This window comes from Tamandua tetradactyla, chromosome 6 (genome assembly GCF_023851605.1).
Source record: "Tamandua tetradactyla isolate mTamTet1 chromosome 6, mTamTet1.pri, whole genome shotgun sequence".
In the NCBI taxonomy this organism is placed as follows: Eukaryota; Metazoa; Chordata; class Mammalia; order Pilosa; family Myrmecophagidae; genus Tamandua; species Tamandua tetradactyla.
This window is the reverse complement of record NC_135332.1, coordinates 31879644-31898618: the sequence shown is the minus strand read 5'-3', so window position 1 is coordinate 31898618 and position 18975 is coordinate 31879644. Positions and strand designations below refer to the sequence as shown.

At 38.2% G+C, this 18975-nt stretch overlaps 1 protein-coding gene across 7 annotated transcripts in view; it reads right to left on the bottom strand.

The window, feature by feature from the left end:
* LUC7L3 (LUC7 like 3 pre-mRNA splicing factor) overlaps positions 1-15292 on the bottom strand; it is a 32252-nt gene extending 16960 nt beyond the window's left edge. For 4 of the 7 annotated variants that reach the window (XM_077164776.1, XM_077164779.1, XM_077164777.1 and 1 more), the window contains exon 1: positions 15039-15292. In XM_077164776.1, coding sequence (XP_077020891.1) covers positions 15039-15137 — 99 coding nt within the window. In that variant the 5' untranslated portion in view covers positions 15138-15292. The remainder of the gene's footprint in view (positions 1-15038) is intronic. The other 3 variants (XR_013177603.1, XM_077164780.1, XM_077164781.1) reach the window with 3 other exon arrangements.
* Positions 15293-18975: the final 3683 nt, after the last annotated feature.

Genomic DNA, 18975 nt, shown 5'->3' with positions numbered 1-18975 from the left:
CAGTGTTTCTTGTTTAAAGCCTCTAAATTTTGCTGTAATTTGTTAGGCAGCAATACGTAAATAATCCAAATAGCAACTATGTAAGAAGGCAGATAAAATATATTAAAAAACCAGGAGGATATTTCTAACTTCACTGAAAAATTCTACAGATTATTTACCTGTGTTTATAATGAAGAGTTATGGGCAATAAAACAATTACTATCAAAACTACACTGAAAGGGAGCTGAAGTAACTATTCATTTCCTAATTATGCATCTTCCGAACAAGTATGAAAACAGTTTATTTTGTTAAGCCATATTAATTAGCCAAGTTAGTAGCTTGCAGATTTTACTGGAATTCAGTAAAAGAAAAAATGTGTAGGACTGACACAGTTATCAGCATTCATTTTGCACTATCTACTTTTAATACCCACTCTCACTCTGCAACAACAAATACAGGAAAGACATCCAAGAATAATTTTATTTTTATTATTAAAAAAGTTTTAGTTTACAGACCTCATAGATAGGAAACTTTAATATAACTGTGGATTTTACCTTCATTTACATATAAAACTTTATTTGCACTATTTCCCATTTTATAAAAGAATAGAAAAGTATATTCTAGAGAATCTAGACTGATTTTTATTGTTTTCAATAGGACTGTTATCACAACTAATAAATTTTAAACTATTGTTCCTTTTTACGTTTAGACTAGACAAGCCAAAATCTATGACCCACAGAAAAGATTATCATTCAAACAAAAATATTAAATGTTATCTCTAAGGTCCTGCCTGACTCTAAAATATAACCAAATACAAACTACCAAGTGTTTCTAGGAAGAAAATCATATAATTCTTTTTGCTAGTGAAGTATCAATACAGCCACATACTGAATTTTAGTTTTAATAAAATTTATCACTGAAATCAAACCAACCTGAGCTTGAATTTGGGCTTTATCATATATTATGACCTTGGGCAAGATACTTAACTTATCTGTAACAATGGTCATTACACCGACCTTCAAGATTTGCTGTAAAACATGTAATGAATGTCAAATTTTTAAAAACAAAACACTTTTGCTCTTCCAGAACTATATCAAGTTTACTTTAAATCCTAAAACTTATTATGTATTTGACTAGCGATAATCCAAAAAAAGTAGTAGTTTCTAAGTAAAAGGTTGTAAATACTGCTGGCCAAAACTAAGTTTAACTGTACTACAGTGAGTTTTTAAATACAAAATAATGCTAGAAATACAAGAATGAATAAGACCTTAAGAAGCCCACAGTGTAGGAGATAGAAAGATTAAAAAAAAACAAAAACAGAATATTCTTCACTACAGAAGAATATACACAGAACACTGGAAATAAATGGGACTTAATTTAGTCAGGAATGTTAGGCATCGCAGGTGGTAAAGCCTGAACTGATGTTTATACTACCAAGTTGAAAAGGTGCAAGACCTTTTAGGCTTAAGAAAACATGAAACAAAACAGACCTAAGATATGAAACAGGCAAGTATACATAGGTAAACCTGGAAAGGCATCATGGTATAGAGCACAGTGGCATAATGCCCATGGCATAATAGCACAGTGTGCAGGTTTGATTTCTGGCTACAACTTATTCACTATGGAACGATAAACTTTAATTCTACCTAAGTTTCCTCATATGAAAAAAGGAGACAATAAAATGTCTCCGTGTTATTACGAATATTAAGTTAATAAATAGAAAGCACTTAGACTAGTCTGGAACTATATACATTTGTTATTTAAACTAGAGGAAAGGCAAATCAGCCTAATTCTTGAAATACTGCCAGAGTATTTCTAGGCACTCTGTAGACCAAACAAAACAAGCCCACTTGTGGGCTTAACAGGAGCTACTCAATTTAATCCAATCACTTTTTAAAAACTTTTTTAATTGTAAAAAGTAACATAAACAAATCAAAGAAAGAAAAACTCTTAAAGCACACTTTGAAACAGATCCCAGTGTGTGTTGTGTCATCCACCATCTCAGATTTTTCCTTCTTAGCTGCTCCAAAACACTGGAAGCTACAAGGAATATTAATATAGTAACTCAGCAGCATACTTGTTAAATCCCATTTTCTCTGTTATACCTCCTCCTCCCAATCTATAAGGATCTCTGGGTAATGCCTGTTTCGACTTTTTCATTTTGAGAGTCCAATCACTCTTAAGGAACTTAGCTACTTAAGAGAATCATTTTCCCAATCCAGTCCTGTGTGCTCTTTCCATTCAACTCTTCTAAAGGTACTGCTGTACCATTTAAAGCTACATCAAAATATTTGTTACTCTAGCCATTGAAACTCTAGCTACTTTGCTTCTTTTAACCCTCTCTAGGGACTGAGGATGTTTAGCTAAATTTATTAACAAGGGATCTAGAAAAATTGGTAGTATTATTTGGGTGCTTCTAATGAATTACACATCAGTGCTCTGATAATAAAAACAAACCCATACATACATACTACAACCTCCAGATGGGTCCCTGGACCAGATAAGTTCTGAAATGCAGAGAGGCCAGCCTCTCTAGAACATCAACTAGTTCCATCTCCCTATTCCATATTATCAACAGCCCTTCCAACGTGAAAAAATTAGAATGGGCATAGCCCAAATACCCCTAAAGAGTGGAAGAAGAACAAAGGTGATGGTGGAGCTATACAGAGGAAGAAGGGTTTAACAAACAAGTATGACTGCTGAATCTTTATACCGATATTTCTTTAAGTCTCCAGTATCTTAGAGCAGCTAAAATTGTAGAACTATAATCCATACCAAACTCTGAAATTTGTTCTTCAATCAACTGTGATGTGCTTTTTTGTATATATGTTATTTTTCACAAAAAGAAAAAAATAACCCAAAGAATTAGTATTTTAGTCTTGGATATAATCATGTCAATTGCTCAAGTTTTGGGATACTTGCAATTTGCTTTTTTAAAAAATATTGATAGATCTTTGAACATGCACTCTATACATAGTATACAATCAACAGTTCACAATATCACAAAGTTGTGTATTCATCACAATTATTTTCTTAGAACATTTGTATCACTTCAGAAAAAGAAATAAAATTCATCATGCCCTTGACCCCTCCCTGCATTGACCACTATGTATTTCCATGCACCCAATTTATTTTAACCTTTGTTCCCCCATTATTTTTTTATCCATATTTTTTACTTTTCTGCCCATACTCTAGATAAAAGGTGCATGAGACACAAGGTTTTTACAATCACACGGTCATATTGTCAAAGCTCTATCATTATACTATCATCTTCAAGAATCAAGGCTACTCACATGAGATTTTGTTGGTTTGTCCAGAGTGATTCCCCGATGAATCCCAGAATGATTTGATCAGTGACTGGAAAAGTATTTGCAAGCCCCCTTCGGGGAATGGTGAGAGCGGGGAGAAATTCAACTTCCCCAAGTTGAATTCTTGATATTCTCACAAGCAGTGTGGACAACCAAAGCTATAGGCTGAGCCCCCAGTCTTGGGGTTTGTTCACATGAAACTTAACCCCACAAAAGATAGGTCAAGTCTACTTAAAATTTAGGCCTAAGAGTCACCCCCAAGAGAGCCTCTTTTGTTGCTCAGATGTGGCCTCTCTCTGCAGCCAACATGATTAGCAGTCTCACCACCCTCCCCCTCTCTGCGTGGGACATGACTCCCAGGGGTGTGGACCTTCCTGGCAAGGTGGGACAAAGATCCTGGAATGAGCTGAGACTCAGCATCAAAGGACTGAGAAAAACCCTAGAATGAGCTGAGAATTAACATCGTTAAGAGACTGAGAGAACATTCTTGACCAAAGGGGGGAAGAGTAAAATGAGGCAAAGTGTCAATGGCTGAGAGATTCCAAACAGAGTAGAGAGGTTATCCTGGAGGTTATTCTTACGCATTAAGTAGATATCACCTTGTTGTTCAAGATGTAGTGGAGAGGCTGGAGGGAATTGCCTGAAAATGTAGTGTTGTGTTCCAGTAGCCATGTTTCTTGATGATGATTGAACAATGATATAGCTTTTACAATGAGACTCTGTGAATGCGAAAACCTTATGTCTGATGCTCCTTTTAGCTACTATATCAACAGAAGAGTAGAACATATGGAATAAAAATAAATAATAGGGGGAACAAATGTTAAAATAAATTCAGTTTGAAATAGTGGTAAATGAAAGCGAGGGGTAAGGGGTATGGTACGTATAGTTTTTTTTCTCTCTATTATCATTTTATTTCTTTTTCTGTTGTCTTTTTCTTTTTCTAAATTGATGCAAATGTACTAAGAAATGATGAATATGCAACTATGTAATATTAAGAATTACTGATTATATATGTAGAATGGAATGATTTCTAAATGTTTTGTTAATTTTTTTTAATTAATAAAAAAAGTTAAAAAAAAAAGAATCAAGGCTAATGGAACACAGCTCAACAGTTTCAGGTACTTCCCTTTACCCACTCCAATACACCATAAACTAAAAAAGGATATCTATATAATGCATAAGAATAACCTCCAAGACTAGCAATCTGCCTTCCTTTTTCTTTCTTAGGTGTTTTAATTTGGTCATTAGGCAGGATCGTATCTGTCTGCATTGTGATATGCTTAGTGATCTGCTGTCTTCGCCCATGTAGATCCCTTGACTGATTTACTTTAGGAGTTGATTTCTTTCAGTAGTCTAAGGCCTTGTGTTTGTGGGATGGTTGTGGAGCAGGGCACAGGGTGGAACATTCAGTATGATGATTTGTTTTAGGGCAGGTTTGGGTGCAGGCTGGGGATGTTAGCTGGTGCTTATGAACGTGGGCACCCAGCAGCCAGGAAGGATGTAGCTGGGCGGGTGCACCGGTCTGGGGAAGGTAACCCTAGTGTGTACTGGTCTAAGGTACGGGGCCCTTCGTGCACATGCACAAAGCTGTGGCAGCAGACTGGTTGGTGTTATGCCTTTGTGGACTGGAGGCAGATGTGACCCAGCTATGCAGGTCAGCACTTTCTCAGAGCTGGGAAGTGAGGCTGACGGCTGTGTGCATGTATGGTTCTAGAAGTGCTATAACGTGCAGTTCCCAGAGGTTAATGATGTGATTGGGGGCCTGTGCGCATGGGTTGGCCTGAGAGCGCTGTAAAAGGATGCACTGAGTTGGGGTAATAGCCTAGGTACGGAGGTTAGTGCCCACAGCCTTTATGAGCTGGCAAAAGCCTGCAGGGAATAGGGAGGGGGAAGTAGTGCTTGGGAGGGGTGTAAACAGAGGTAGGTTGGGCAGAATTTGGGGCAGGGGTGTGGGGGCACCTGGAGCGTGGGGAATGGGAGCAAGCGGGGGGGATTCAGGTATGTAGGGTGTGGGGGTGAGTGGCTACTCACAGGGCTGTGCCGGTGAGGGTACTGCACCCAACGAACATGGCCTGGCTTACTTCCTAGTCCTGTGTACCACTCAGTGCACTCCTGTGGGCTTCACTGCTCTGTGCCTCCACGCCAGGCTCCAGCTTTCTGCCTCTCAGTTCCTGGGCCTCTGTGACCAGGGCTGCAGCACGTGGTACAAGAAGGCTCTCCCAGGTCAGCCAAACTCCCGAATTGCTGCCTTAGTCACACTCCCATCCTTTCTCTAACTTTTCCATGGAGCAGGGCTAATCTCAAGCTACTCTAGTCGGCCATTTTCCCAAACACCCATAGCAATCTGCTTTTAATAATAACTCCTAAAAGATTAAAAAAAAAAAAAATCCTAAATTAATGTGCAGGCAAATTTCTCTAAATACCTAATTCATTCAGTTTTTAAATTTATTTGTTGATTTATATTATATATTTACATACCATATAATGATCCAAAGTATACAATCAATGGTTTACAGTATTATCATACAGCTGTGCATTTATCATCACAATCGACTTTTTTCATTTTCATGAAAAATAACATATATACAAGAAAGCAATAAATTTTAAAGCAATATCACAACGCTTAGTTATAGAACAGATTTCAGAGTTTGGTATGGGTTACAATCCTACATTTTTAGGTTTTTACTTCTAGCTGCTGTAAGATACTAGAGACTAAAAGAAATATCAGTGTAACATTCATTTAGTCTTTTATTCGGCAATTTTTAATGAACGTCCACCTGGATCTAGCAACCTGATAACAAGAACCAGAATTCCTAGCAAACCAGTGACCAGAACAGTTAAATATCATTAGCAGCTTTCACTGCCAGTTAAGCAAATGCAGATATACAGTCTTGGAAATTCAACTAGTAAATTTTGATTGCACAGTTCCATTATATTAAAGTCAAATGTCAAAAATTAAAACAATTATATCAGCATTAGATATAGTATTGGGAAAATGGCACTCCAAACTATATTAGAGAGCTGAAAGACAATTTGGCAACATCCATTAAAATGTAAATTTTACATTCCATTAAGTTAAATCATTTGATTTCTAGAAGTCTATCCTACAGGTGGCTCAAAGATACATGGACTAGAATGTTCCCTGCAGTTTGGTTGGTATGGCAAAAAACTCAAGACAATCTACATACCCACCAGGAAACAAATAATAAAATTATAGGAGGTTCATATGTACCAAGAAGAAAAGAGTCCCTAAGTATAAATGAAAAAGGTGTAAAAACTAAACAAAAATATATAAATGTGTATGTGTCTATGAATCACTTGTAAAGGTCTAGAAACAATAATTTTAAAACTATTTTGGGAGAGGATGCGCTAATGGGAAATGAGGAAAGGATACCTTCACCTTTACTCCTATGCTAATTTGAATCTTTATAGCAAGCATATTTTACTTTTTGTAAAGAAAAAAATTTAATTGTTCTAAAGTTACAGGGATGAATATATATGTAGAACGGAATGATCAAAATAGGAATGTTTATTTGGTGTTTTTTTGTATTTAAAAAAAATTTTTTAATTTTAAAATTATAGGGAAAACAAGTCCCTACAAATGGAATCAATCTTTAAATGAGAAAACATTTAATATAAAAAATGTAAATAAATTTGGGGGATAGAAAATAAATATCTAACTGGGAAAATGTTATTAACAAAAACAGTCCTATTTTTTCTAGCATTTACATCTTCAAACATAGGCACTATCAATTGTGATCATCAATTTAGAGTACTCCCTATCACAAAAGCTATAAGAACATTTTATGGTAATAATGAGACAATTTTGGTATTCTAAATTACTAACAACCTTGGGTAAGCTCAAGACAGCTCCATCAAATACGAAGTTCCATTTAGTAAAAAAGCCATAAAAATAATTTATTCAATATCTACTTCTGATAGTCTTTAAAGACTGGTTATTTTAAATTCATCATTGCTGGCAACAACCTGATATCTGACTGAAAATTTTAAATGGCTAACCCCAATTATCACGTATTTTGAAATAGGAAATATTACTGTAATATTTCAACTGTCAATACTTGTTAATTTAAAATCCAGAAATACATGGAAATTTTACTGAAGAAGATTCAGTCTCTGATGACAGTTTTATGCTTCAGCTGTACCTTGATCACATTTTCTATAGTCACTCACTTTCACAACTTTAATCTTATTACATATACCTTTGTGGCCACAGCTCAGTCTCCATTATTCACTACAAAATGGTAAAATTCCAATAAATTTTTTTCCTATCAAATTTTTATAGCAGTCAGAAAGTAAATATTTCTCTCCTGCTTAGAAGCCTTCAATTGCTTCCCAATATGAAAAAGCCTAAATTTTTAACAAAGTTTATAAAAACTATTCAAATCCAGGTTCCTGCCTAACTATCCCTTCCATCAAAAAAAAAAAAAAAAGGGCTCCAACTGTAATATTAGTTACCAGTTCAATGGTGGGTGATTTTACCTACCTCTTTCTCCATTTGTCTTCTCTCCCTCTCCCCCAGCCTAATCGTTTTTAAACTTTTTTTTAATCGTATAATATAACATATATACAAAGCAAAGAAAGAAAAAAGCAATAATTTTTAAAGCACCCTGTAACACACAGTTACAGAACAGATCCCAGAATTTGTCATGGGCTACCATTCCACCAACTCAGATTTTTCCTTCTAGTTGCTCCAGAACACTGGAAGCTAGAAGGAATATATATATATAATATAAAATCATCATGATCAATTTTCTTCCTTCTTTGTGAAAAACAACATATATACAAAAAAGCAATAAAATTTCAAAACAGAAATCACAACAATTGGTTGTAGAACAGATTTCAGAGTTTTGGTATGGGTTACAATTCCAGTTTCAGGTTTTTTACTTCTACCTGCTCTGAGGTACTGGAAACAAAAAAAGAAATATCAATATAATGATTCAGCAATTATACTCATTTGTTAAACCTGACTATATAACACCACCATCACCTTTGACCATTCTCCCACTCTTTAGGGATATTTGGGCTATGCTCATCCTAACTTTTCTGTGGGAAGGAGCTGTCGATAATATGGGATAGGGAGATGGAACTAGTTGATATTCTGGAAAGGGGGCCCCTCTAGAGATCAGGATGCATGTGGTCCAGGGACCCATCTGGAGGTTATAGGTTTCTGGAAAGTTAACGCATGGAATCTTTGTAGAATCTTAAATAATGCCCTAGGTGTTTTTTACAACTGGTTGGAATGGTTCTGGTTGGGAGTGACAGGTTATGGTAGGTAGCAATGTCTAACTGAAACTTGCATTTAAGAGTGACCTCCAAAATAGCCTCTCGACTCTACTTGAACTCTCTCAGCCATGGATATATTATTAGTTATACTTCTTTTCCCCCTTTTGGTCAGGATGCCATTGTTGATCGCACCCGGCCAGGGCCAGGCTCATCTCTGGGAGTTATCTTCCAGGCCGACCAGGAGACTTTCACCCCTGGATGCCATGGCCCACGTGGGGGTGGGGGTGGGGTGGGAGCAATGATTTCAGTTGCAAAGTTGGGCTTAATGAGAGAGGCCACTATCTGAGCAACAAAAGAAGTCCTCTGAAAGTTAACTTCTAGGCACACCTGTAGGTAGGCTAAGCTTCCCAGGAGCAAGCCTCAAGATCAAAGGCTTGGCTGACTGATCTGGGTGTCCTTAGTATCAGGGTTTCCCCAGGTGGTAAAGTTTCATAGTTCCATATTTTTTCTCCCATCCCTCAAGGGATTACTCCCAATACTTTCTGATTATCTGCTTAATATACTCTGGACACATCCAGGCACTATATTAAACTATACAGGATTAACGGCCCTCAATCTTGTTCTGGGCTCCCTGTGGGTGGATTGTTTAAATGATCTATCCAGACAGTTTGAGTCAGATTATGTGCTATGGAAAATTTAGGTTCTAGACAAAATAAACTTCCTTTGATCTCAAAGAGTACATGAGGTTCTAAAATATAAAAATAATAACCTTGTATTCTGAATTACCTTAATTTTGACCTGATCAGCTTTATTCTAATCTCTAAATAACAGGTTATACATATATAAAACAGCCTCTCAAAATCCAGAAATAAGAATTACCACTCCAGACTAAATGTGACTGCTGTAAGAGCTTACAATCTAGGACCCTGTTTTTTTTAAGCATTTTCTAAATGAGACCATACAATAATTACTCTTTTATTTCTGGCTTATTTTGCCTCACCAAATGCCTCACAGGTTCATTCACAATGCTGCATGCCTCACAACTTCATTTCTTTTTGTAGCAGCACAATATTCCATCATATGTATGCACCATCATTCACCAACCTACTTCTCAGTCACTGCATCCTTCAGCCACCTCCATTCATTACACATCATGTATAATGTCCAAAGTCAACAGTCCATCAACACTCTCTGTTTTGGATAATTTCACTGCTCCCAAGAAAAAGATAACCAGTAAACACACCCTTACCTCACAGAAAACGCAAACCTCCTCTTAACTCTTGTCCTTCCCCCCATTATCTACCTCTGGTGATGCTGTGGTACTGTCGAGGTTTTCCTGTTAAACATAGCCCATAGCATGCAATAGCAGTATTCCCCCAAGCCCTGAACTTACACAATCTTTGTATAAGATATATACCTTTGAAAAAGTTCACACAAGAACTTTTTTATATTTCTAGTGTTAATCAGTGGGACACATGGGTCTATAAAACCCCTTTCAATTATGTTCACCTTCAATATGGTAATATTACTTATAAACCCACAAGTGAACTGCCTTCATTTCTATCCCCTTACATTTGAGTTCAACCTCATTAGCTAACCATTCACCATTCTCTAGCTTCCATGCATCTCTAGGTCCCCTATATTCTGTATTATGAGACTGCTTTTTTTTTACCATGATTAGAAAAGTGGAATCATACAGTAGCCATCCTTTTGCATCTGGCTTATTTCACACAGCGTTATGTTCTCAAGGCTAATCCATCTTGTCATATGCTTCAAGATGTCATTTTATCTTATTGCTGCATAATAATATTTCATCGTATGCATATAGCGCGTTTTGTTAATCCACGTGTCTGTTGATGGACACTTGGATTGTTTCCAACGATTGTGAATAATGCTGCCATGAACAGCGGTGTGAAAATGTCTGTTTGTGTCACTGCTTTCAGCTCTTCTGGATATATACCCAGTAGTGTTTGCCGAGTCATAGGGCAACAACTCAATATTTAGTTTCCTAAGGAGCCACCAAACTGTCTTCCATAGCAGCTGTATCATTATACATTCCCACCAGCAGGGCATAAGTGTCCCAATTTCTCCACATCCTCTCCAACATTTGTAGTTTCCTGTTTGCTTAATTGCAGCCATTCTTATAGATGTGAGGTGGTATCTCATTGTAATCCAGGCTAAATCTTTTTGCCCCAATATTTAAGGGTCACTGTGTGTAAGAGTTCTTCCCCAAGTATTTTCCCCAAAGTTCCCCAAGAGTCTGCATTAGGTGTCCCTCCCATGCACGCTTTCTGCAACCTAAGAAGACCACCTGCTATATCTACACTATTCTACTGTATCTACCATAAAAGCAATATATATAGTACGCTGTATGGTGGAAGTCACATCTCATTCTTTTTCCATGTGACTATCCCGTTATTGCAGCACCATTTGTTGAACTCATTTTGGGGGGGGGGGGGGGGGCGGGTATATGGGCCAGAAATTGAGCCTGGGTCTCCCGCATAGCAGACAAGGTAGTTCTACCACTGAACTACCTTGGACCCTCCCCAAAACAATATTTTTTTATTGCATAAATGAATGCAGAAATTTCTTTTACAAGGAAATTATGAGAAAATAAAATGTAATTTCATAAAACAATGAGGCACTGTATTAATAAAACAGTACACATTACTAAATTAAGTTGCCCTCTTTCCTTGTGAAGAAATCAAGACTAGTAATATGTTTTTAAAAGTAAACAGATATTAAGGAAGTACATTAACATTTTCAACAATAATAGTATTGTGGTTTTTGGTTTTTTAAAAGTCCCTATGCTTTAATGATCGATATGACGCCTTTAAGGTTGAAATGACATAACTGCTTCAAAATAACAGAGGAGTTAGGAGCATAAAGAAAATAGTCTTGGCTATGTACTGATGATGTTCAATTGGGTATTGATAGAGGGTTTATTAAGCTATTCATTCTACTTCTGTATAAGTTTTATGGGGGAAAACCAATCAACAGTTGTATATACACATAAAACACATTGAACTGCTGGTGATTCGAAGAAGCCAACGCTATATTTTAGGGTAAGGCATAAAATACCTACATTCCTGATAAAACTGAAATGACTTTTAAAAGTAAAACTATTTTGTAAAATACTTTAAAAAGTAGATGCCATGAAGTATATTAACTATCGTTTTGCTTCAGAGTCTCCTTCCCAAATTCTTTTTCTAGATAATAAGTTTAAAAAAAAAGTACAAAAGTAAATTTGGGCAGAAGCCTTAACTGATTTTTCTTTTCCAAGTAACTTTTCAGTGTCGATGACAATATTTACTAACACGAAAATTTTAGAAAAGAACATTTCGTTCAATTTTTTCATGAATTACTAACTCTTCACCGAATATAGAAAATCCTTGATTTGATAAATGATGAAAGAAATATCATTTCAGATGAGAATCAGTTAACAATTAACTTTCAGATTGAGATCCAGTATATGAAAACTTCAATTTGAATTACAAAACTCCCATTAAATTGTATAAAAATAATAAAATCTTGAGACCAGACTTAATTTCCTACAATCTTAATTATCCTAATAGTATGGCTAATAGTATGCCTTATCTGGCAAAACAATGAAACCTTGCCATGTGGACCCATCTGAAAAGAACTCAAAAAAAGCAGTTAGGATCATATGCCTTCCTCATCACTGCTGCCCTTCAGGATTAACAAAGCAAAGCAGACACACCCTACTGAATGCAAAAATATCAATAATCCCAAAATAAAATCTCAAACAAATGCAAAATGCAAAAAAAAATGGGGCAGTAGGTGTCAATGAATCCTTGAAATAGTATTAAAACTAATTTGATAAAAGCTGAAAGCTATTTGCTGTCTCTCACAGGTACCAACATAGAAATTGGAAAAGTCTGTAAAGCACTAGCCCCAGTAAATCACCTACAGAGATTCAAGCTTGGTAGCAGTTATAAACAAAGTTCATAATACGTCCATCACAGATCTATCCCTCACTTAAAGCCAAGCTTCCGGGAAAACTACTTGCTCACATATAACTGGTCCGTGAAGAGGGAAGGAAATGCACGATAACAGAAACTACCAATTAAAAATTCAATTGTGCAGATGTGCACAATTAAAAACCCAGGTGGGTTAGGAAGCAATGGTTCATGCAGTTTAGAACCTATAAAAGAAGTCTGTTTCCGGGCCCTTCCCCCAGATGTAGAAATCAGAATCCCGAGGGTGGGGGTGGTGGCATTCAGAAATCTGCATTTGAAATGAATTCCACAGGTGATTCAGATAAGGTAATCTAGGGATATTTTTAACAATTGTTTTCATTTCAATCGTTAAATATCTACAAATGCCAGAAAATTGTGGAGTTTCAATATTATTGTAGGGTTCTTTTGCTATTTATTCATCCCTATTCTAAAGGAAAACAAAAGGACCCCACCCAGGTGAAATAGCTTTTCCCGTCTACTGGAAAAAAGTCGTGCAAGCATGGCAAAGAAAAATTTCCAGATAGACCAGGAATGCAAATATATTTTGAAATATCAGGCCTACAGTGATAGTAAAATTTTTACAACGTATGCTAGGTTTATCCATCCCTCCAGGATTGGCACTAACAGCCACAAGCTCAAGAATATGCAAATGAATCGGAAGTGATGTCATGAGCTTTCCTAGTTTTATTATCCCTTGCAGTAAGACAGCATTATTAGGAGAGGCCATGTGCTTTGTTCCTGGTCACTACCAACCTCTTCCCTGCAGACAGGAATCCCTGAATCTAAATTTAAGGATTAAGATCTGTCATTAAAGGCAACAAAACAAAACATTTTTATGGCAAGCACTAAAAGTTACAAATCAATGAGAAAGGTACTAAAACTGAAAGTAAAGTAAATTTATTATTTTGGCTTAGACAATATCAAACCTATCTTGCTATTTTGAGAGCTTTATTAATGTTAATGTTATAAACCCGTTATATACAATGCAATACCACCACAAAAACAGTTTCTTCATAATACATGCTGTTCAAGACCAAAGAGGTACAGCCATAAGGCTGCTCCAGTTGATGAAGGGCATTTTTCGGTTTTCTTTCAAATGAACAAAAATGTTCTATTTGCACATTAAGCGAATCTTTTTTTTTTTAACATTGAATGGTTCCTGAGATGATCAAAAACCTGGAAAGGTTACTTCATGGTGACAAAGAAAAGAAAAGGCCAAGAAAGCAAGTTATCCTTAGTTCCTATTCTGACAAAGGGGGGGGGGGGGGGACACACCAAAATGTCAGGGGACACACCAAAATGTCAAAAGACACCCCCCCATTTTTAAAAAACTTCACATCTCTTGATGTAGAATGAAAAATGTGTGAGTTTGACAAATACTCCACACAACGAATTCCACCAAAAAAGCATTTCATACTACTTTGGAATCAAGTAGAACCCCAATACAACTTTAGTCAAACAATACCTTTATTACTTTTTTAGGTACTAAGAGGACTCATCTAACGCCAACTTGCTTTCCTTCATTACAAAAGGCAAATTTTACCCTGGCCAGAGCCTATTCTATAAAAGAGTAAGCAACTAATTTTTAAAAAACATATTTGTTTAGTAAAATTATATTTTGATTAGCAACTTCTTTAAAATTACTAGGTTCTTTACCTATAAACCCAAAGTAAAAATAAAATTCAACAACTATTCTTCAGGAACGATCTAAAATAAACGTTACAATGCGTTTTCAAATCCAGACCAAAGAAAATACATTACAGTAATTGCAGAGCCAGTTTCAAAGAGTTATGGAAAATGAACTGGACTAGGAGAGTAAGAAAGATGAGGTTAAGTTTCGCGACTTACTTGCCAAAAGACCTGAGGTGAGCCTCTCAAGTCTCATTTTTGAAACTGGGTTTGGAGTATTTACCGTAACTCAAAAGACTGAGGATCAAATGAGTTTTATGTAAAAGAAAAAGCCTTGACATCCATCTATATGAGCAGCTTATTAGAATATACTGCTATCAAACAACATCTGTACATCACGTTCTCTGTAAAAGTAATTAATTACCCCTTCCAAAATTTGTTTTCTCACATAAGCGTCGAAACTGAACCATCAATGAAGTAAAAAACTTGCCACGATTTTTACCACTGATTCTGTTCAAATTTCGATCTAAATACGACGCTCAACCAAATAACGGAAGATTGTGCCTTTTCTTTTTTTCATAAGGAGGTGAAAACTCCGGAGGCTCTAGAGCTAATAAAATACTCGTATTCTCTGCCTTTCCCGCGTTTCCCCGCCTCATGAAGGTGCTTTTCAATTCTGCCATACTAAAACAACAACAAACCCTCCCTTTTCCCTGCATCCGGGCGGACTCCTCCCTCCTGGGCCATCCCCCCGGCTCCGTCGGGCCAGCGGGTCAGATACTCAACCCGGGCTGAGGCCCTGGCCTCAAACAGCGCCGGAGCCCAGCCGGCCCCAGCCCCGCGCCTGCTCCCCTCCCCCATGGCTCCCAGGCACAGACCCAAGGCCCGCGGGACTTACGCTCTCGTGGTCCCATCGCACGTTGCTGCGCTTCTCGTCCGGGGCCAGATTTCGGTCCCGGCCCATTAACTCATCCAACAATTGCGCGGCCGAAATCATGGTGCTTTTGTCGGGCGGCTGCTCCCACCAGCCCTGGCACCAGCGAAAGAAAATACCGGCGACGCCGCCGCCGCCAAACTCCCCGACCCGTTCTCAGGCCAAAAAGCCTCCTCTACTGAAGAGCCGATAAGACAAAATGGCCGCCGCGCGGGCGCCTTCCCAGCATGCTGTGCGCGCCCGCGTGCCCGCGGGGACGCGCCCAGGCCTGGGCGGAGGAGATGGGCCAGGCTTTCGCCGCTCCGGGGCGGGATCCGCCGGGCTTGGACTCCGCCCCTCGGGGGGAAGGGCCCCTCCGCCCCACCGCCCCACACCCATCCCGGTGGCCCTGCTCCGCCCTGCATTCTGGGCAACTAGTACGACCCAGTGGCCTGCGCCGCACTGTTACGGCTGCCCGCTGACCTCCCCAAGTGCCGGAGGTTTTTCACAGGATCTACGTAGGAAAGCTTCAGCATCGCTCGGAAAGGGAGAAAAGGGCAGGGTCTCCCATTGTTCCACTCGGTACGCCCGGTGCCATCTTCTAGTGAAGAAAACTGAAGGTCGGCGCTCGGGTTCTGTCTTCTGACTCGGTTTTCCTAATCACTGGCTCGCCGCCTATTTTACCTGGCTTTGTCCTCCAACCCTGATTGCCCTAGGGGAGGACTTTCACAAGGTGAGAAATCAAGGCAGGAAGGGACAAGGCATTTTCTACAAGGTCACGCGAAGTATGAGGATTCAGTCCTACACCTTCTGCCTTCCAGTCTGGAATTTTTTTTTTTTTAGTTATTGATTCATGTATTCAACAAATATGTGAGTATATACCTTGTGCCAGGCACTGTGCTTGAAAGCTAAGCTCTGAACCATTCAGACACAGTCCTTGCTCACGAAGATTCTATGGATTAGTGGAGAAAGTCACTAAAGAAATAGTCGTGAATATATCAGTATAAATTGTGATAAGTACTCTAGCACGGTTAAAGGGATGGATCCTAAAGGCAAGTTGTCTGGGTTTTTAATCTCAGATGTGCCACTCAGTGCCTTTGTTTCCCTATCTATTATGATAATAATAGCACCCTATGCACAAACATGGAGTTATGATGATTAAGTGAATTGATACGATATAAGACATTTAGAACATGCCTGACACAGTTTAGGTCATTTAATCTAGCTGTTATGATAAGGAGGGGAAAAAATCCGGGTGCTATCTTAGAGTAACAGAGAGGCCTCTGTAGAAATAACTTAAGACCTAAAAGATGGATAAGGATCCAGCCAAGCAGAAAATAAGTAGCAGATACTAAGGCCATCTCATTTTATGAAAGATTATCATTATTTTAAATACACCTAAAACTGGCAATCCTGTGTATGCAAAATGCTCATTAAGTGGCCTGAGAATGCTAAACATTTGAGAGATGATGCTTTATACATGGTGTGCTGGGTTGAAAGAATCATGTACCCTAGAAAAGCCATGATCTTGATCCAATCTTGTTGGAGCAACAGTTTTAATCCTTATTCAATAATGCAGGGTGAAATATTTTGATTAGATTATCTCCATGGAGGTGTGCCGTGCCCAATCGTGGGCATTAACTTTTTGATTAGATGGAGAGGTGACTCCATCCATTCCAGGTGGGTCTTGATTAGTTTTACTGGAATCCTTTAAAAGAGGAAGCATTTTGGAGAGTGACAGAATGGTGAGAGAGCCATGAGAATCACAGAGCCCACACAGCTGGATACCTTTGGAGATGAAGAAGGAGTACACCCCCAGGGGAGCTTCATGAAATAAGGAGCCTGGAGAGAAAGCTAGCAGACATTGCCATGTTCACCATGTGCCTTTCCAGTTGAGATAGAAACCCTGAACATCATTAGCCTTTCTTGAATAAAGGTAACCTCTTGTTGGTGTCTTAATTTGAACATTTTTATGGCCTTAGAACTATAAACTAACAACTTAATAAGTTCCCATTTTTAAAAGCTGTTCCATTTCTGGTATTGCATTCCGGCAGCTAGCAAACTAGAACACATAGATAGAGAAGGAATCAGCAAAGGATATTGAGAAAGGAGAAGCCAGAGAGGTAAAGTGAAATCTGAGTACAAAGTCAGGGAAGGGGAAAAAGAAAATAAAAAAAAAGGAGGGAGAAGAAAGTGATCAACAATGTAGAAAGCTGCTAAATGTCTGGTAGGAGTGGGCTGAATCGTATTCATCAGATCTTGCATTTGAAAGCTAGATTCAAATGGGTTGAATAGTAAAGTGGAAATGAGAAACTGAAAAGGTGGTTAAGTTAGACAATTCTCTTTGAGAAGAGAAGCATCAAAATAGGGTGAGAATTCAAAGGAGGTATGGTCTAGGGATGCTTTTTTAAGATAGGAAATGAGAGTTTGTTTAATGTTGGACATAATCCTATAGAGAGGAGGAGGTGGAAGATAAAAGAAGGGGATAGCCAAAGTTTTTAAGAAGGTAAGGAGGTAGGCTCCAGGGCATATTTGAGGATATTAGCCTTTGCTAGGAGAAAGGACCCCTACTCCACTGAAACAAAAAAGAAGAAAAAGTACAACTCAGTTTGTAGATTTAGTGATGAGATGGAGTTCCTAGCTGATGGTTACTAATTTCTCAATGATGCATTTATTTAAGGTTCACCATGACCACTACCAAAAAAAAAGTATACATCATGAACCACAGGACTTATAAAACCTGATTGCAAAGTTACTGTTTATGCCCACCAAAATTTTTAAATCTAATTCTCTCATTCATTCCACAAACTTTAATGGTGCATATGCTCTGTCAAGAACTGGGTCAGTGGTTGGTAATACAAAGATATATAAGACAGGGTCTTAGAGAGTTCCTGGTTATGGAGACAAAAGTGTAACAACAAAAAGCGACAGTTCAGGGTGGTGCAATGGTGGCTGAGTGACAGAATTTTCACCTGCCATGCTGGAGGCCCAGGTTTGATTCCCGGAGCCTACCCATGTTAAAAAAAAAAAAAAGCAACAATTCAATCTTGAAAGGAAAATCTAGATGAATTTGGATTATAGAGGCAAGAGCTCCTGACCCCATCACATGATAGATAAGTCTTACTCTACAACTCTCCTTTTCCTAAATAGTACACATGTCACTGTGTATTACCACTGCAGAAAAAGAATTCATCCATTCATCCTTCATTAATTCAGTCAGCTCCAGTGTCATTCATGTCAGACTCTCTGTTGGGCACTGGGGAGCCAGAGTTAAAAGTAGTCTTTATAAACAGATCTCAATGCCTACTTTACAGATCATTTTTTATTGATTATATTAGTTAGCTGATTCCTGTCATTCCTATCAGCCAATTGTCTCCAGATACCATTCCATACATGTTTCTAATGGAAAGGAAGCCACAGCTACTACAGGTCTTCTAATGCTTCTCAGCCTCCAGTGTGGCCCCTATCACTCCATCCTCCAACAACCTGCAGCCTCAGTGATGTTTCCCTATCCTTCCCTTCTCCCCCTGTGTTTTACTTTGCTAAATGCTGCCAGAATGCAATATGCCAAAAATGGAATGGCTTTTAGAAAGAGAATTTGTTAAGTTACAAGTTTACAGTTCTAAGGCCATAAAAATGTCCAAACTAAGGCATCAAGAGAAAGATTTATTGACTCAAAAAGGCTGGTGTCTGTCACATAGGAAGGCACATGGCTGGTATCTGCAGGTCCTTGTTCCTGGTTGCATTGCTTTTCTAGCTTCTGATGCCAGTGGTTTCTTCTTTAAGCATCTATGGGTCTTCACTTAGCTCCTCCGGGACACAACTCTAGGTTCTAGCTTGCTTCTGTTGACTCTCTTAGCACCTGGCCTCTCCTGATTTCCAAACATCTGTGTCTGTATCTGCATCTGACATTTCTCCAAAA